The following is a 21474-nucleotide window of genomic DNA, read 5'->3' on the forward strand; positions in this document are numbered from 1 at the left end:
GCACACATACTCTCATATTTACTCATCCAAGTTAGGCACCTCCCAACGACAACGACCATTGATTTGCCCAAACAAAAATCGCTTTCTTTTGAACCATTTCTTCTTTACCATACCCATAGATCCAATGCTCTTTGACCATCCCTTTATGGAATCACTATTTCTAGGCATTGCTTCTTAGACTTTCCTTTATTCTTTCATCTAACACAAATTGCCGACTCCAGTGTTCACACACATCCAATTTGTGTTAAGAAAAAAGATGGTGCTAGTGCTACCACGTAGAGAGAATATGATCATGCCTACCAGAAGAAAATTGACATTTGTTCAAGTGGCTTTTCAGATTGTTTGTTATATCAAAGTAGATTTCTCTTCTTTTTTTTCTAAGTGTTTGTAAAGAAGACATGTGTACACGTTCAAATTTGGATTCTTACCATGTGGATTTGAAATTATTAAGACATTGAGAAACCCCTTACAAAAGGGACTTCAAAATACAAACTATAAAAAAAGTTAATAGTTTACTCAACAGTACATCATTCGACATTGGTACACACATTTTGAAGTTTTCCTTCCCTATTTATACAACCCATAAGCATTTCAAATCTTCATTCAAAACTAAAAAAAAAAAGAAAAAGATATATGCACCACATTACTTAGTTGTAATGTACGCAACTAGCTTCCAGCTTCATTCCATGATCTTCACCAGACAAAAGAACCAAAACGTCAAATTAGAGGAGTCTTCAAGTTTCAGCAGCGGAACAGAACAAAACCTCAAACCTCAAACTTCTCTTCATTTCATTGCTGAGTCAAGAGATATCTTCTCTTGCTTACTGCCAACTGAAACAACAAGCACTGCTTCAATTTTCAATCACAACAGTAACACAAAATGAGGAAAGTGAAAAAGAAGATTCCAACTCACGGGTAAAAACATTATATTTTCAAAAAAATCAAATTGAAAATTTTAATTTCTTAACAAAATATATATATATATATATATATATATATATATATATATATTATACTTTATTTTTAAAATATGTTGTAAGAAAATAAAATATTAGAATATAAAGAAAATTAAAAAAATAACAGTAAAAAAAATTAAACATAATTAATAAATTAGAAAGAAAAAATGATGACATCGGTGTAAATATATAAGCGGAGCTCGAAATCCGTTTATATATATATATATATATATATATATATATATATATATATATTATTTATTTTAGTCTTTATTTGTTTTTATTTTGTTATTTAATTTTTTAATTTGGTTTTTATTTAATTTTTTGTATTTCTATTCTTAACTCTTTCAAAACTTATTTATTTATTAATTTTTTTAGGTTTAATATATGTTTTAGAAATAAAATATTAATATATATATATATATATATTATATTTAAATATATGTTTAATTTTTCTTTTATATAATATATTAAAATATTTTCAAATAAATTAAATTGAAAAACGTTAATTTTTTAACAAAATACATAAAAAAGTTAAAAAAGATAAAATCATATATATATATATATATATATATATATATATAAATGTATTAAAAATTCATTTTATTTTTAAAATATGCTTAAAAAAATAAAAAATAAGAATATAAATAAATTTTAAGGAAACTACTGTAAAAAAATAAAAATAAATAAACTATAGAATAAACATTAAAATAAAAAGAGAAAAAAGATTTTATATATATATATATATATATACACGGTACTGTCACTTTTAGGGTTGTGCGGGTCATAATTAAAAGAATATGTTGGGTAGTTTTATAAAATTTGGGAGATGCTAAGGAGGTGCAAGAAGAAATGGTGTGCAGGGAGAAATGACCCAACTCTTTTTCCATAACATCTGAAACCCGATCAAGCATCGCCTCTCTATCAGGCCCAACAACTGTTTTGGCTTTCTGAAACTTGTTATTCTAATAAGAATACTATTTACTTGTTAATCTAAACGGCGTTATTAAAAACGACGAAATTGAATCTAATTTAAAAAAGTAAAAATAAAATAAAATAAATTATTTTATTTAAATGAATTTTAAATATAAAGAGGGATTGATATTAATTTTGAAGATACAGTTAAAATAACAAACACTAAAAACCTATTTTTAAATTAATATTAGTTCAATTATATTTAATAAATTAGAATTAATTTTATCGAACTGTAAACTTTTTGTTACTATTAACTATTCTTCTTCGAATTGCTGAATTTAATGTCTTTAAATAAAGTCTTATAACTGTTTTTTGAATTAAGAAATGAAACTTTTTTTATAAGTACTCTTGCGGTTCTTCTTCGATAGTTATTTTTAAATTAAAATATATTACTTTTAACATGCTATTTTAAAAATTTTAAGATAACCTTTTTTTTTTTTCTAATTATATCCTTAATTTGATTAACATAAAAATAACAATTAGTTATTTATAACTATCTATAAAGATTATTGCTTTTGGCAAGTGTTCAATTACCGTGTCCACATTTTACTATCTTTATCCTTATTAACAAAAATTATTATCCTTTAAATTTTGTTTATAATTATTTTTAACTATATATATAAAGAGTATATGTAGAGAGGAAGTAAATGCTCAATAACAAGTATATACATTTTATTATCAATTTTACTTTTATTAATAAAAATTATTTCATCTTTTAAAATTTATTTTAATTAATTTTTAAAAATATATTTTTTAATTATAAAAAATAAGTGTACACACAGGGCACATATAAAGAGAAAATACCGTGACATATAGTCTCATACCGGGTAACGGGTATAATCTCGTACCCATACCCGTACCCGTGTTCTAACTACTTCAATATTAATTTTTATAAAAGAAAAAAAATTATGGTAAAGAAAACATAATATTATGAAATATTCAATATTAGGATAATTTTATTCGATGCCAAATACCTTAAAATAAATTATAATTATTTACATTTTATATTAGAATACCAAATAAAATTTCATGTGAACCAAAACATTTATTAAATTTGCAAACTACAACATTGATGAACTTAGTTGATAAAATTAAAAAATATTTCAAAAAAATATAAAAGGAAAATAAATATTCAAATTAAAATATATTTTAAATGTTTATTTACTTCAATTTTTTAAATTCTAATGAATCTCTTTTTTATACACTAATAAAAGTTATAATATATCACTTGATCAAAATGACACAAAGAACAAATAATAAAAGGAAAAAAAAAATTCAAATTAAAAAATATTTTAAATATTTGTTTACTTCAATTTTTTAAATTATAATGAATCTCTTTTTTATACACTAATAAAAAGTTATAATATATCACTTGATCAAAATGACACAAAGTACAAATAATAAACATAATAATAAAATTTTGACATAGATTTTGTATCTTTTGAACTTCAATATATGTTGGATAGTGACAAAAAAATATTCATAGAAATTACATTAAATTTTTATATTGTAGTAAATAAAAGTTATTTATACAATTAAAGTGAAAAAAATTACAGTATGATTAATAGTGAGTTATAAAATAACAAATAATTAGATAGAATATATCGAAATATTATTCTACATGATGAAAATAAACAATAAATAAAAATATTAAAAAACTAACAAATGTGTGTTTTAGAAATAATTTGAGAGACTATCGAAAGAAATCGCACAAAGGAAATCAAATGTATAATTAAGGTATGATAAAATGAAAAAAAAACTTAGAGAACTAATTATTAAATTATGTTTGAAGTGGTTAAAAATAAATAGAAATATCATTCGTGACCAAAAAAATTGTCATTAAATTACAAATAAATTAGTAATTAAATTGGTCACTAAATCAAGTACCGATTCGATCATTGAATCAGTCACTAATTTAGACAATAAATCAACTACTACCACCAATGATGAAAAATAGTGACTGATATGGATTACTGACTAAATCAGTCACCATTTCATGTTTTTCTTGTAGTGAATTATCATATACTATTACTAAATATCATTATATATATATATATATATATATATATATATATATAAAATTGTAACCACTTCAAACAGAATTTAAAGTGAAAAAATTACATTATGATTAATAATGAGTTATAAAATAAAAATAATTATATAGAATATATCGAAATATTATTCTACATGATGAAAATAAAAATAATAAATAAAAATATTAAAAAACTAACAAATGTGTGTTTTAGAAATAATTTGAGAGACTATCGAAAAAAATCACACAAAGGAAATCAAATGTATAACTAAGGTATGATAAGACAAAAAATATCTTAGAGAACTAAGAAAACTTTTCAAATATCAACATATATACTTAATGGTTGAAAAATAACGAAAATTATTTTAATGAAACAAAAGAGTTCTTCAAATTAAACAAAAATTAATAATAATAATAATAAGTAAAGAATTTTTTTTATATTACCTTAAATTGAGAGTATAAACATTCTCATGTGAAAGGAAAATTTATAATAAATAAAAATATTAAAAAATAATATAAATATTCAAATGTGAGGCATAATTTTTTTTTATTAACATACATCATTTTAACATAATTACATAAAGGTTATGATAAGATAAAAAATATATTGGAGATGAGAATGAGTATAATGACAAATGAAATAATTAAAAGAAATAAAAAATAGAAAATATATATATATATATATATATATATATATATATATATATATATATATATATATATATATATATATATATATATATATGGGTTACTTGATTAATTGTGAATATTTTAATAATTTAAACGAGAATGAAGATATGCGGGGACGGGTATTATGGCGGGTATATGTACATCCCCATACCCATCCCCATACCCAACTGAAAAAGTCGGGGATTCCCCATACCCATACCCATACCCAGTCAATGCGGGGATTCCCCGTCAAAACGGGGACGGGTTCGGGCAATACCCACGGGGACGGGTTTATTTGCCATCTCTACTAAAAGTTAAAAAACAAAAGGATGAGGTGGGGCTAAAGAGCTCACACTAGTTACCACACTAGCACAACCCTGCCATCACTCATCAAATTCACATATTTGGAATTACTTAATGTATGTACCCTTTTTTGTAATAAATTTAAATCTACAATCCAAAATAGGCTTCCCCCACGAGGGACGAAAGAAATTAAAGAGAGGGAAATAGAGACAGGGTCAGATATTCACATGCCAATGTCAAACCTCAAGAAAGATAACGAAGGCACATAATAAATGACAGATAGCATCAAAAAACCGATGTGGACATATCTGGGAGAACATGGCAAAGTAAAGCATAGCAGAACAAAAACGGCCAGTACAGAGTACAGGGAGATCAAAGCTTAAAACTTGTCCCTTCCCAATTTTTTTTCTTTGGATGAGAGTAACCATATAAATGGTAATTAATGATGGCAAATGGTATTCCATTTTAGGGATATCATTTATACCCTTCACATGCTACTTTTACTACTTTTACAAACGGTATGACATTTTAGGGGATATCATCTATATCATTCACATGCTACTTTTACAATACGCTTCACATGCTATTTTTACAAACAATGTGTCATTTTAGGATATTATCTAACCGTGTATTGGCTCTAGAGGGAGTATTCGTGTTAAATGGATACCTCGATTGTTTGCTTGTGTAAAATGTTATATAAATGGAAGTTAGTATCGGCTTAAGACATACTTTGGAATCTTAATTTAGAGAAATAAGCCGAAGTCTTCAATTTCAGGTAATCTTGTATGTTATATTTAAATTTAAATGATTATTTATCGTTTCCTGAATCTATTTTACTGCATTATTTATTATTTTTTTATTTTTGTATATTATTTATTTATTTATATCATTTTTATTTTATTTCGTTTTGTTTTGTTTTTAGTTTTTAGTGTTTTAGTTTTCTTTCTATGGTGGGTAGTCTGATTCAATCCTCTGAGTTCATCCCCGAGGCTTCTCAGCCTCCCCAAGTCTCTCTAGTTACGGTCCTCGCTAATCGATTTCGACAACGAACTCAGGGTGGGACAGAAAATTTGAATCAGCTCGCTCCGATTATTCAGGATGCGACAGAAAATTTGAATCAGCTCAATCCGATAATCATGGTGCGATAGAAAATTTGAATCAGCTCGCTCCGATTATCGAAGATTATGAGGCTAAAATCAAACGGCTGGAGGACACAGAGATGATTCGTAACGCAGAGATCGCAAGATTGAAAGATGTGGGAAAGAAACGGGACGAAGACTTAGCTAGGCTTGAGGACTTAGCGAAGAAATCTGAAGCGGACCTAGCTAGGCTTCAGGATTTAGAACAAATTCGGATCCCCGCCTACAAGTCTGAGATCGGGCGGCTCAAAAGATTTGAACGATGATCTATGACCTGAATTCATGATCTCGAGGAGGATAAAGAGGAGTTGAAGATGACCTTACGCATGCTTAGAAAGGAAGAGAACAGGTGTTTGTATCAGTTAGATGTGGCAAGATGTGAGAAAGAAGAACTTAGAGCCATGTCAATCAAACTGAAGGACGACATTAACAGGTTGCATCGCAACCTCTAATGACTAGCTTGTAGTAATTAGCATGTGGAAACCTTTCTCGCAATTTCCTCATAGATAGGTTGCATCTGGAAAACCTTTCTCTCAATTTCCTCTTATTAACCTGCAATAACTAGCGTTTAAAGTTATATAGGATTATACATGTTTGTAAAAGTGATGAGATGAAAAGAAATACCTTTCACATGCTACTTTTACAAAACAAATGGTATTCCATTTTAGGGATATCATTTATACCCTTCACATGCTACTTTTACTACTTTTACAAACGGTATGACATTTTAGGAGATATCATCTATATCATTCACATGCTACTTTTACAATACGCTTCACATGCTATTTTTACAAACAATGTGTCATTTTAGGATATTATCTAACAGTGTATTGGCTCTAGAGGGAGTATTCGTGTTAAATGGATACCTCGATTGTTTGCTTGTGTAAAATGTTATATAAATGGAAGTTAGTATCGGCTTAAGACATACTTTGGAATCTTACTTTAGAGAAATAAGCCGAAGTCTTCAATTTCAGGTATTCTTGTATGTTATATTTAAATTTAAATGATTATTTATCATTTCCTGAATCTATTTTACTGCATTATTTATTATTTTTTATTTTTTGTATATTATTTATTTATTTATATCATTTTTATTTTATTTCGTTTTGTTTTGTTTTTAGTTTTTAGTTTTTTAGTTTTCTTTCTATGGTGGGTAGTCTGATTCAATCCTCTGAGTTAATCCCCGAGGCTTCTCGGCCTCCCCAAGTCTCTCTAGTTACGGTCCTCGCTAATCGATTTCGACAACGAACTCAGGGTGGGACGGAAAATTTGAATCAGCTCGCTCCGATTATTCAGGATGCGACAGAAAATTTGAATCAGCTCAATCCGATAATCATGGTGCGATAGAAAATTTGAATCAGCTCGCTCCGATTATCGAAGATTATGAGGCTAAAATAAAACGGCTGGAGGACACAGAGAAGATTCGTAACGTAGAGATCGCAAGATTGAAAGATGTGGGAAAGAAACGGGACGAAGACTTAGCTAGGCTTGAGGACTTAGCGAAGAAATCTGAAGCGGACCTAGCTAGGCTTCAGGATTTAGAACAAATTCGGATCCCCGCCTACAAGTCTGAGATCGGGCGGCTCAAAAGATTTGAACGACGATCTATGGCCTGAATTCATGATCTCAAGGAGGATAAAGAGGAGTTGAAGATGACCTTACGCATGCTTAGAAAGGAAAAGAACAGGTGTTTGTATCAGTTAGATGTGGCAAGATGTGAGAAAGAAGAACTTAAAGCCATTTCAATCAAACTGAAGGACGACATTAACAGGTTGCATCGCAACCTCTAATGACTAGCTTGTAGTAATTAGCATGTGGAAACCTTTCTCGCAATTTCTTCATAGATAGGTTGCATCTGGAAAACCTTTCTCTCAATTTCCTCTTATTAACCTGCAATAACTAGCGTTTAAAGTTATATAGGATTATACATGTTTGTAAAAGTGATGAGATGAAAAGAAATACCTTTCACATGCTACTTTTACAAAACAAATGGTATTCCATTTTAGGGATATCATTTATACCCTTCACATGCTACTTTTACTACTTTTACAAACGGTATGACATTTTAGGAGATATCACCTATATCATTCACATGCTACTTTTACAATACGCTTCACATGCTATTTTTACAAACAATGTGTCATTTTAGGATATTATCTAACAGTGTATTGGCTCTAGAGGGAGTATTCGTGTTAAATGGATACCTCGATTGTTTGCTTGTGTAAATTGTTATATAAATGGAAGTTAGTATCGACTTAAGACATACTTTGGAATCTTACTTTAGACAAATAAGCCGAAGTCTTCAATTTCAGGTAATCTTGTATGTTATATTTAAATTTAAATGATTATTTATCGTTCCTGAATCTATTTTACTGCATTATTTATTATTTTTTATTTTTTGTATATTAATTATTTATTTATATCATTTTTATTTTATTTCGTTTTGTTTTGTTTTTAGTTTTTAGTTTTTTAGTTTTCTTTCTATGGTGGGTAGTCTGATTCAATCCCCTGAGTTCATCCCCGAGGCTTCTCAGCCTCCCCAAGTCTCTCTAGTTACGGTCCTCGCTAATCGATTTCGACAACGAACTCAGGGTAGGACGGAAAATTTGAATCAGCTCGCTCCGATTATTCAGGATGCGACAGAAAATTTGAATCAGCTCAATCTGATAATTCATGGTGCGATAGAAAATTTGAATCAGCTCGCTCCGATTATGGAAGATTATGAGGCTAAAATCAAACGGCTAGAGGACACAGAGAAGATTCGTAACGCAGAGATCGAAGGATTGAAAGATGTGGGAAAGAAACGGGACGAAGACTTAGCTAGGCTTGAGGACTTAGCGAAGAAATCTGAAGCGGACCTAGCTAGGCTTCAGGATTTAGAACAAATTCGGATCCCCTCCTACAAGTCTGAGATCGGGCGACTCAAAAGATTTGAACGACGATCTATGGCCTGAATTCATGATCTCGAGGAGGATAAAGAGGAGTTGAAGATGACCTTACGCATGCTTAGAAAGGAAGAGAACAGGTGTCTGTATCAGTTAGATGTGGCAAGATGTGAGAAAGAAGAACTTAGATCCATGTCAATCAAACTGAAGGACGACATTAACAGGTTGCATCGCAACCTCTAATGACTAGCTTGTAGTAATTAGCATGTGGAAACCTTTCTCGCAATTTCCTCATAGATAGGTTGCATCTGGAAAACCTTTCTCTCAATTTCCTCTTATTAGCCTGCAATAACTATCGTTTAAAGTTATATAGGATTATACATGTTTGTAAAAGTGATGAGATGAAAAGAAATACCTTTCACATGCTACTTTTACAAAACAAATGGTATTCCATTTTAGGGATATCATTTATACCCTTCACATGCTACTTTTACTACTTTTACAAACGGTATGACATTTTAGGGGATATCATCTATATCATTCACATGCTACTTTTACAATACGCTTCACATGCTATTTTTACAAACAATGTGTCATTTTAGGATATTATCTAACAGTGTATTGGCTCTAGAGAGAGTATTCGTGTTAAATGGATACCTCGATTGTTTGCTTGTGTAAATGGTCATATAAATGGAAGTTAGTATCGGCTTAAGACTTACTTTGGAGTCTTACTTTAGACAAATAAGCCGAAGTCTTCAATTTCAGGTAATTTTGTATGTTATATTTAAAGTTAAATGATTATTTATCGTTTCTTGAATCTATTTTACTGCATTATTTATTATTTGTTTATTTTTGTATATTATTTATTTATATCATTTTTATTTTATTTTGTTTTGTTTTGTTTTTAGTTTTTAGTTTTTTAGTTTTCTTTCTATGGTGGGTAGTCTGATTCAATCCTCTGAGTTCATCCTCGAGGCTTCTCAGCCTCCCCAAGTCTCTCTAGTTACGGTCCTCGCTAATCGATTTCGCCAACGAACTTAGGGTGGGACGGAAATTTGAATCAACTCGCTCCGATTATTCAGGGTGTGACAGAAAATTTGAATCAGCTCACTCCGATAATTCATGGTGCGATAGAAAATTTGAATCAGCTTGCTCCGATTATTGAAGATTATGAGGCTGAAATCAAACGGCTGAAAGACATAAAGAAGATTCGTAACGCAGAGATCGCAAGATTGGAAGATGTGGGAAAGAAACTGGACGAAGACTTAGCTAGGCTTGATGACTTAGCAAAGAAATCTGAAGTGGACCTTGCTAGGCTTCAGGATTTAGAACAAATTCGGATCCCCGCCTACAAGTCTGAAATCGGGCGGCTCAAAAGATTTGAACGACGATCTATGACCCGAATTCATGATCTTGAGGAGGATAAAGAGGAGTTGAAGATGACCTTACGCATGCTTAGAAAGGACAAGAACAGGTGTCTGTATAAGTTAGATGTGGCAAGATGTGAGAAAGAAGAACTTAGAGCCATGTCAATCAAACTGAAGGACGACATTAATAGGTTGACTAGCATGTAGTAATTATCATGTAATTAGAATGTAAAGGTAGATACTCTGACTAGCTTGCTGTAATAATTAGCATCTAAAGTAGATAGGATCATATATACTTTTTGTAAGAGTGATGAGATGAATCACTAGTTGTCGTCGACCCTTATATAATAATTTTTTTCCTATTACCTCTCTTTATTTTAATTTAGGTATAATTATTGATTTGGTACCTCAACCTTTTGGTTAAGTTCAATTAGGTACCCATATTTTTGGTTTGTTCAATTTAGTACCCTAATTATCTAAAAGGATTTAATTTGGTTCTCTCTGTTAAGTTGGAGTTAACACTGTGTCCGTACAAAACACATGTCAAGCTGTGAAATTTTTAATTTTTTTAAATTTAAAAAAAAAAATTTTAATTTTTTTCAAAAAATTTTAAAATTGTCACGTGACAGTTTACCATCGTGTCATGTGGCAGCTTACAATCATGACATATGACAGTGGTAATAGTTGTGTTCAATTTAGTCCTCTATTTAAATTTTTGGTTCAATTTAGTATCCCAATTCTTTAAAATGATCCAATTTCTTCCTTTCCAATTTGAGACCAAATTAGTAACTAAGTTTAATTATAACTTATATATACATGTTAAAATAATTGTTTTGAATTTATACATCATGTTAGAATTATTACTTCTACTTAGTATCATTAACCTTATGTGTAGGGTGTAGAGTGTGGGAAACGTCTACTGCTGTATCTAATTATGCACCTAGGGTCCTAGTGCAGTCTCTTAGTCTTTTGTGTACTTGTATAAGTTTTCATTATAAATAGAACAAAGTGAGAGTAGTCCTATAGGCCCACTACTCTTATATTTTCAATCTCAATCTCAAGTTGGTATCAGAGCGTGTCGATCCCCGCTTTGGTTTCTGTCTCGTTCGGTCCACCACCATTTGTCACCGTTGTTCGTTGCAATTCTCCACTACTAGTCACCACTGTTCGTGGTTGTCTAGCTTGGTTTGTCACTATCTGAAGTTACCCATTGTTGTCCAACACTAGTTTCTGCCACTCTGCCCCTGTCCACAACTGTCCGCCGCCGTCCACCGTCGTCCGCCACCATCAACTGCCACAGTTTTGTTTGGCGACCAACCCCGCTGGTGCCGAAGGGAAATTCTCCTCCACGTGCCGCCACGAGCCACCACTCTGTCCGCTATAGTCAGGCGCGTGACACTCGCGCGCTGCCTTCCCGTCGCCGGAATCTCGTCGTGTCTCTACCGCAGGGGTCGCCGAAGCTTCCTCTATATTTTCAGCCCCCTAGAAGCCAGTTTGAGTGAGATACTAAGTCCTCAAGCTCTAAGTACATCAATTGCTTGCATCTCTCAATCCATGGAAGGTCACAATTCATGGGTAATTGACTCTGATGCTTTTGACCACATTTTTGGTAATACCTCCTTGTTCTCAACCATTTCATTTCAAGAAAAATCTCATTTTATAACCCTTGCGAGTGGTTCTAAAACATCCTCAAAGGGAGTCGGTCAAGGCATCCTATCTCCCTCCTCAAATCTAAAATATGTCCTTTTTGTCCCTAATTGTCCCTTCAATTTAATTTTATTAAGTCAGTTAACCAAAACATTGAATTGCTCTGTAACCTTCGATAACAAATCTTTTGTTATACAGGAGCGTGGCTCGGGGAGACAGATTAAAGAAGGATATGAAGTAGGCTGATTATACCATTTTGGATCTCGTCCACGAGTGTCATGTGTTGCAGCTCCCAATCCTAAAATGTTACATGATCGACTTGGCCACCCTCATCTGTCCAAGATAAAGAAAATGTCTCTTGAACTTAGTAGTCTCCAGACCTTAGAATGTGAGTCATGTCAACTAGGAAAACATGTTAGATCTACCTTTCCTAAAAGGTCTCAATCAAAGTATACTTCTAGATTTTCTATCATACATTCTGATATTTGAGGACCTAGTCGTGTCTCATCTTTTGGCTTTGGGTATTTTGTTACTTTCATTGATGAATATTCGAGATGTACTTGGGTTTATCTTATGAAAGATCATTCTAAATTGTTATCCATCTTCACATCCTTTTTTTGAATCAAATCAAGAATCAATTTGGTCAAGTAATCAAAATCTTAAGAAGTGACAATGCCAAAGAGTATTTTTCATCTACTTTTTCTAACATTTTGAGTTCCCATGGTATCTTGCATCAGTCTACTTGTCCTCATACGCCACAACAAAATGGTATAACAAAAAGAAAAAATAAATACTTGGTTGAAATTGCTCGTACCATTTTGCTTCGTGCCAATGTTCCTGTCCATCACTGGGGAGATGCCATCTTAATTGTAGGTTTTCTCATTAATCGGATGCCATCTTCCTCTCTCAATCATAAGGTCCCTTTCTTGATTCTGTTTCCATATAATCCTCTCTTTCACAGTTCTCCTAGAGTATTTGGTTGTGTATGTTTTGTTCATGACATGTCTCCAAGGTTAGACAAGCTTTCTGCTCGCTCTCTCAAATGTGTCTTATTAGGCTATTCACGACTTCAAAAAGGTATCGATGTTACTCTCCTGAAACCAAGAAATATTACATGTTTGTCAATGTTACATTCTTTGAACAGACCCCTTACTTCTCTCCATTTTTTTAAGATGTTCATGTCATACAGCAGGTCCTCCCTATTCCCGTGGTTGAGTACAATATTTCCAATGTCTTTGTCAATCCAAGTCTCGATCAAAGTCCTTTTGAGCCATCATCTCCACATATTGATTCTCTCTAACACAGGACCTCGACTAATAGTCCAATTTTCCAGGAACATGGTGAATCCCCTACTTCAGATTCTTCTCCCTCATCTCTTGATACCACGACTCCTCGTGAAGGTGATTCATGTTGGCCCATTGCTCTCAGAAAAGGTACTCGTTCCTCTCGAAATCCACATCCCATTTATAATTTTCTTAGCTATCACAGATTATCGCCTTCCTATTTATCACTTTTATCCTCAGTTTCTTCTGTTGTTATTCCCAAAAATGTGAATGAAGCACTTGATCATCTGGATGACGACAAGCCATGATTGCAGAGATGCAGGCTCTTGAAAGCAGTCATACTTGGGAGCTCGTGCCACTCCCATCAGGAAAAAAGGTTGTTGGTTGTCGATGGGTGTATGCAATTAAAGTTGGCTCTGATGATCATGTTGATCGCCTCAAAGCCCGATTAGTTGCAAAAGGGTTCACTCAGGTTTATGGCCTTGATTATTGTGACATTTTCTCTCCCATGGCCAAGATGACTACTATTCATCTCTTCTTTGCAATGGTAGCAATTCGTCACTAGCCGCTTCATCAATTGGATATCAAAAATGCCTTCCTTCATGGTGATCTTGAGGAGGAAGTTTACATGGAGCAACCTCCTGGGTTTGTTGCTCAGGGGGAGTCTAGTATGGTATGCAAATTGCATCGCTCTTTATATGGCCTCAAACAATCACCATGAGCGTGGTTTGGAAAATTCAGCTCCATTGTTCAAAAATTTGGGTTAAAACGCAGTGAGGCAGATCACTCAGTCTTTTACAAACATACCTCTCCTGGAAAATATGTCTACCTAATAATATATGTTGATGATATTGTCATTACAGGAAATGATACTGCTAGAATATCTCAACTCAAGGAGCACTTCTGTAGAAATTTTCAAACCAAGGATCTCGGAAGCCTCAAATATTTCTTGGGCATTGAAGTAGCTCAGTCAAAAGATGGAGTTGTAATCTCTCAAAGGAAATATGTTCTTGATATATTACAAGAAATAGACATGATTAACTACAGACCAATAGATAGTCCTATGAATCCAAATCAAAAGTTAACAACAGAAGAAGGCAAATTATTCTCCAATCTAGAGAGATATAAGAGGCTTGTTGGAAAGTTAATTTATCTCACTATTACAAGGCTTGGTCTGTCTTTTGCAGTTGGAGTTGTTAGTCAGTTTATGCAGACTCCATGTCTTGGACATTGGAATGCCATCATTCGTATTTTAAGGTACCTCAAGAAGGCTCCAGGACAAGGTTTGCTATATGAAGATAAAGGAAATGTTCAAATCTTTGGGTACTGTGATGCTGATTGGGCAGGCTCCCCTATTGATAGACGCTCTATTAGGGGATATTGTGTCTTCCTTGGAGGAAATTTTATCTATTGGAAAAGTAAGAAGCAAAATGTGGTGGCCCAATCCACCACTGAAGTTGAATATCAGGCAATGGCGTCTCTCATGTGTGAACTCATATGGGTAAAGCAATTTCTTCAACAGCTTAACTTCTGTGAAATTCAGACCATGAAGATGTACTGTGACAACCAGACTGCTCTCCACATTGCATCAAATCTAGTGTTTCATGAGAGAACTAAACACATAAAAATTGACTGCCACTTTGTTCAAGAAAAATTGATGACCAAGGAAATTTGTACTAAGTTTGTTAGGTCAAATGACCAACTTGCATATTTGTTGATCAAGTCATTAAGGGGACCTCAGATTGAGTTCATTTGTTCCAAGCTTGGTTCATACAATTTGTATGTTTCAGCTTGAGGGGGAGTGTTAGAATTATTACTTCTACTTTGTATCATTAACCCTATGTATAGGGTGTAGGTGTGGGAAACGTCTACTGTTGTATCTTATTATGCACCTAGGGTCCTAGTGCAGTCTCTTAGTCTTCCGTGTACTTGTATAAGTTTTCATTATAAATAGAACAAAGTGAGAATGGTCCTATAAGCCCACTACTCATATATTTTTAGTCTCAATCTCAAGTCATCAAATCACTACATCTAAATATTCAAATTATTTTATTTTTTACAATTTTAAAAAGATTTATGTGTAAAAAATTATAAAGATAAAAAATGTAAAAAATAAAATAATTTAAGTATTTAGGTTAATTGATTTGATGTATATATTAGAAAAAGTTATTATTAATTAATTTTAAAGTATAAAACTGTGGATTAGTTGTTAATTAATTTTAAACATATAGTAATATATTTAAATAAAGTAAATAATTTTATTGGATGTAATTATGTTATTATTTTTCAATTTTAAATATAAATTAAATTCCTTTTATAAAAATTAAATTAAAATTAAATTTTAGCCCTTGTTCATTTTTTACTAATTTCAATTTATTTTGATTGTATCAGTTTGATTTTGAACACTTTTAAATTATTGTTTTTCTAGAAACTTGCTATTGTTATTTATGGGCATGGATCTTCTCCACATACACACTCAATGTCAGTTATCTTCATATGAATGTTATAATATGCACGATTCACGGTTAACGAAATCATAATTACTAAATTCTGAACCAGTAAAAAGGATTGATCAAGCTTTTGATGTTAAAGGGGATAACATAACCCATTTTATCCAATGCAATAAATATTTACCTGTGAGTATTACGATAAAGCAGAAGATGGTCTAATTTAGTTAATTTGTGCCGACGGTAATGTTATAGAAATAGCTTTTTGGGCCTGATCATTTGGGCCGGGAATTATCCAATTCAAACAAACAATGTCGAATCCTTCTTCCTGCACCGACATATATTTTAAATTTCTAATTTTACCCTTTTTCATTTTGAGTTCCAGAATCTAAATTTATAAATATTTCGAAATATATAATTCATCATCTTAAAATATTTTCGAATTATACAATTTAAAATACAAAATAAATATTCATTCTAGATTACTCAAAATGTACACAATTCGGAATGTTTTTTTTTTTTTAATTTAATAAGGTGCTGGTCAACCCCTACATTTCACCAACTCCCTTTAGGGACAACACGCACGCACATAAGCATTTAAGTCACGCAAAGTTAAAGAATGTATCTGTCTATTTGTCCCCTTCAGAGGATAAGCATACCCCTAACTCTAACCCTCACTCACACATACTCTCATATTTACCCATCCAAGTTAGGCACCTCCCAACGACAACGACCATTGATTGATTCTTCCCCAAACAAAAATCGCTTTCTTTTGAACCATTTCTTCTTTACCATTCCCATAGATCCAATGCTCTTTGACCATCCCTTTATGGAATCACTATTTCGCAGCATTGCTTCTTAGACTTTCCTTTATTCTTTCATCTAACACAAATTGCCTACTCCAGTGTTCACACACTTCCAACAGTTACAATTCTATAAAAATGGTAATGATACTTCTTCCAACATTTGTTTTCTATGTGTTTGAACTATTGAATTGAGAAAGGAACTGTGTTAAGAAAAAAGATGGTGCTAGTGCTACCACGTAGAGAGAATAGGATCATGCCTACCAGAAGAAAATTGACCTTTGTTCAAGTGGCTTTTCAGATTGTTTGTTATATCAAAGTAGATTTTTTCTTCTTTTTTTCTAAGTGTTTGTAAAGAAGACATGTGTACACACGTTCACCAAATTTGGATTCTTACCATGTGGATTTGAAATTATTAAGACATTGAGAAACCCCTTACAAAAGGGACTTCAAAATACAAACCATAAAACAAGTTAATGGTTTACTCAACAGTACATCATTCAACATTGGTACACACATTTTGAAGTTTTCCTTCCCTATTTATACAACCCATAAGCATTTCAAATCTTCATTCAAAACTAAAAAAAAAAAAAAAGATATATGCACCACATTACTTAGTTGTAATGTACGCAACTAGCTTCCAGCTTCATTCCATGATCTTCACCGGACAAAAGAACCAAAACGTCAAATTAGAGGAGTCTTCAAGTTTCAGCAGCGGAACAGAACAAAACCTCAAACCTCAAACTTCTCTTCATTTCATTGCTGAGTCGAGAGATATCTTCTCTTGCTTACTGCCAACTGAAACAACAAGCACTGCTTCAATTTTCAATCACAACAGTAATACAAAATGAGGAAAGTGAAAAAGAAGATTCCAACTCACGGGTAAAAGCAGAAAGTTCTGAACTCTTCAACACTCTCAGCCTCTTCACTGTTGATACAAACATGCTGCCAAGGATATGTAAACATTAAAAAATACATCTTTGCTGCCAATCATAGTTTTGTAGCAACAACAACTAAATCATTAAAAAAACATCAAAGGGAAAAGCAAATTGCGCCATTTAATTTATAGTTTATTTGTATTTCCGAGAGGAGACATTCGTACAGGTGTTGTCATGTGAAACAACAGACATGCCATGGCATGTACCACTTCGGATTTATTCACAACAATTGCCTAAAAGGGTGTTTGATATAAATATATAGTAATCGTTAAGCACCGGGAATCTAACTAAATATCTATTACAGTTTTGAGATCAGAATGTTAATCCTCCATTGCCACTCACACACCAAGTGGAGATTATATAATATTATATAGTATTATATAGTATTATATAACATTATAATACTAAATTAAATAATAGAGCACAAGATTGATAGTGATAATAAGATTCTTACTGCCATGGCACATCCCCAACAAGCATCCTGTCTCCTTCATTATCCTCATAAACAAGAGTATACTCTCCACTTCCATCCAATAATCCCGTGATTGCTTTCTCTTCATCCTGCTTGTTGTGAACTCCACCAGCAGAGGAATCTCTTTGAGCTGAACACCAGTAAGAAAAGACAAAATCAGATAACTTCACAAACCTTCCTTCTTCACCATCAAAACCCTGGAAAAACAAAACTTGAAAGAGAGATTGTCTAGAGAGCTAATCAGAAATTATATTAAAAAAATTGTTTGGTGAAACAGATTGACCGGAAGCATTAAATGTTGAATTAATGCAGCCAACCCCCCAAGTACATTAAATTAAAAAAAAAAACTTGCTTGTGTTTTTATCACTTGTTGTTGGGTAGCAATCAATTAAAAGTAGTAAACAAAAGTTTCCACACAAGGAAGATCTATATATATCATGTAAGCAAGAGAATAAACAAGTGTGATTAAGTTGACCATATGTGCATAACCATTGAATTATTGTCACACAAATTACCAGCAAGAAGACCTCTGAAAAGTTCGTCCACAGCAGAAGAGAGATTTTCATAGCTGTCATAAGCATTGAGGTCCACTTTTCTCCCTATTGGAACCCCATCCATGTTGATCTTCACAAACAAACCTTTACCACCATAGTTATCAACAGGTTTTTTGCCTGCAACCTTGTTGTGCTGCTCATGCTGTGACTCAGTTGGTGGCTTAGAAGTGCTGCTACTTGCAAGGTTCTTCCTGAAGGAACGAATTGGGGGCCACCCCACCACTGGAGCGGGAGCAGTTCTGTTTGTGGAGGGTCCACAAGGAAAATGTCAAATTAGGCATGAAAGTGAACAGTGAAACTGGTGAGAACAAGGCTAAAAGTTAAAAAACAAAAGGATGAGGTGGGGCTAAAGAGCTCACACTAGTTACCACACTAGCACAACCCTGCCATCACTCATCAAATTCACATATTTGGAATTACTTAATGTATGTACCCTTTTTTGTAATAAATTTAAATCTACAATCCAAAATAGGCTTCCCCACGAGGGAAGAAAGAAATTAAAGAGAGGGAAATAGAGACAGGGTCAGATATTCACATGCCAATGTCAAACCTCAAGAAAGATAACGAAGGCACATAATAAATGACAGATAGCATCAAAAAACCGATGTGGACATATCTGGGAGAACATGGCAAAGTAAAGCATAGCAGAACAAAAACGGCCAGTACAGAGTACAGGGAGATCAAAGCTTAAAACTTGTCCCTTCCCAATTTTTTTTCTTTGGATGAGAGTAACCATATAAATGGTAATTAATGATGGCAAAACTCAATAATTATTTCTATCACTTAAACGTGCAACAAGGGGATGTGAAACACCAGATCTATCACACGGTAACAAGTAGAAAGAAGGGAAGCAGAGTTTAGTTTGCATGGACCACACCAAAAAATATATGAAACAACGTGACTCTGGTAATGAATATCCTCTGCCGAAAAGTAACAAAACAAGGATACAAGAAAGAAAAGGTGGAGTACCTTTTCTGAGAGGTGTTGGGCTGGGACACAGCTGTATTTGCAGAAGAGGGAGAGAACACTTTGCTATCTCCACCACCACAACCATTCTGCAACTCTACCACCTTAGGGCAGCAGTTTTGTGAAGAATCTTTTCCCATCACGGGTGGAGCTGATGGGAACTGAAGAAAAGGTGAAGAGGTTTTGTTGTTAACCTGGTTGTGGTAGTTTGGCCATGGAGAGGCCTTGCTTTGGAACCCATTGTTGGGGCTGAGTATTGCATGAGACATGTTCGAAGAAGGGAAGCAACCAAGAGAGAGAAGAGACTCTTCTCTTTCAGAGTTGGCGTTCTTCATTTTACCACCGAGAGACCAGTCCTCACCAGGTGGACCAAGCCTCAGTTCGAGCTTTCTCTCCTCTGAGGACTTCCCTTCGTTTCTGTTCATCTGCCACTCTCGCTCGTTTGGGATCAAATCTAACAGCTGAGGAGATACCTCGTTTCTTGACCTTTCATCCATCGCTACTTCTCTCGTCACACTCGAAAGGAAGATTAAGATTCCACCTTGCTCAAATACTACTCACCAAATATATGTATGCAAGACTGTTTCATGCAACAACAGATAAAACACAGGTTACAGACAAAAAACATGAAAAGGGTGAAAACAACAGTCTTGTTTTATATAACAGATGAAAAAAATGGACACCGAATCATAGAGTTTGAGTTGGAGAGGTGAGATTCTTACAAGTCTAACCGCAGCTTAAATCGGCTAAATACCACATGTTGTAGTTGAGAAAAAAAAGAGGTTCTTGGTAGGCAAACTTGCCTAAGACCTTGTGAGAAACTCTGAGCCGAAAGACAGAAGGACCTACAATGTAACCTTAAAAGGTATTGGCCACTGCAAAACGGTGGGTAGGTTAAGGTAGCAGTAGGAGGAACACAAGTGTTATCACAGCTCAACGGAAACCCCACCAAGAGAAAGGAAGGGAGAAAAAAAAAACACTGGAAAAGCAAAGGTGGAGGGAGCTATAATAGCACGGGATTGCAATCTAGTTTTGCTTTAAGTCTTTTATTTGCACGCTTAGTGGGTTCTCCTGCTCTCTATCTATCTATGTTTCTCTCTCTATCTATGTCTTAGGTGTGTGTCTTTCCTCTTTTTAAGGAGAGAGGAAGGTTATTTGAGAGGAGGCAAAAAAAGAGACAGAGGGTGATAAAAACCAGAGAGATTCCCCTTGGCGAACCAACCAACCCAAGAACACAAAACAGGAACGGAATTAGAGCACAATGCACGCAACCTGAAGTCTCATAAAATAACGTTAGGTTGTTTAGCACAGGAAGTAAAGCATGCTGTGCTGGTATTGTGTTATGTTGCGCTGACCTCTCCTAAAGATACTCATTCTGCCTTTCACAAACACTCCCCCTATACCCTTATACCCTTATAGCTCCTATTCCTATTCCTTTTCTTTGCCTTCATAGCACATATCCCAAACACCCCTACCTTTACTAGTTCTGTGCTGGAAAATGACTTGCAATGTAATTAAACATTTTCTACCTAATCAAACTCATCACTTTGTTGCACCTTTTTTTACCCTTTTGGATCTGAGTCAAGGCGAATTAGTTTACTTAAGCACTTGAAAAGTCCAAAGAGAGGGACACTGGCACGCCCAAGTCCATGCTGGCATAAAAGGACAAAGTTTTAACCTTTTAGTAATGATGGTAATTATGCTGGTTTTAGAAGATAATTGGTTAACTAAAGATTCATTTGGGTTGGATAAGATTTGTGAGATGAAACATAAAAATTACAACTTTGAGGGGTGAGGGCTGAGGAGGACTGAACAGAAATAAAAAGAATTGAAAGGGGTGGGTGCTTTTGAGATGTCAGGAAATTGATGGATGGGATAGCAAAGCTTGCTTTTTTGTTTTTATTTTGGAGGGAGAGGATTTGCATGATCCATGTTTGCAGGGCTTCTGCAATAAAAACATGCAGATCCCATGATCTTGTCTCCTCTGTTCTGTTCTGTTCTGCACTCTCTCTCTCTTTCACTCTCTCTCCGTTCACAT

At 33.5% G+C, this 21474-nt stretch overlaps 1 protein-coding gene across 2 annotated transcripts; it reads right to left on the reverse strand.

Annotated features, from left to right (window-relative positions):
• Window positions 1-415: 415 nt before the first annotated feature.
• LOC114184980 (auxin-responsive protein IAA26-like) lies at window positions 416-21417 on the reverse strand. 2 transcript variants are annotated; one of them, XM_028072427.1, is made up of 6 exons: window positions 20159-21417; window positions 19440-20016; window positions 18432-18709; window positions 17899-18046; window positions 17387-17451; window positions 416-831 (listed from the first exon to the last, which is right to left on the reverse strand). In XM_028072427.1, exons 2-6 carry the CDS (start codon window positions 19931-19933, stop codon window positions 785-787), a joined length of 1032 nt encoding a protein of 343 aa, XP_027928228.1. In that variant the 5' UTR covers window positions 19934-20016; window positions 20159-21417; the 3' UTR covers window positions 416-784. The 2 variants fall into 2 exon arrangements, with proteins under 2 accessions (XP_027928228.1, XP_027928227.1); XM_028072426.1 differs by lacking the exon at window positions 416-831 and adding an exon at window positions 16882-17304 and having other exon boundaries at window positions 20159-21415.
• Between the last annotated feature and the right edge of the window lie 57 nt (window positions 21418-21474).

This window comes from Vigna unguiculata, chromosome 5, assembly GCF_004118075.2.
Source record: "Vigna unguiculata cultivar IT97K-499-35 chromosome 5, ASM411807v1, whole genome shotgun sequence".
NCBI lineage: Eukaryota > Viridiplantae > Streptophyta > Magnoliopsida > Fabales > Fabaceae > Vigna > Vigna unguiculata.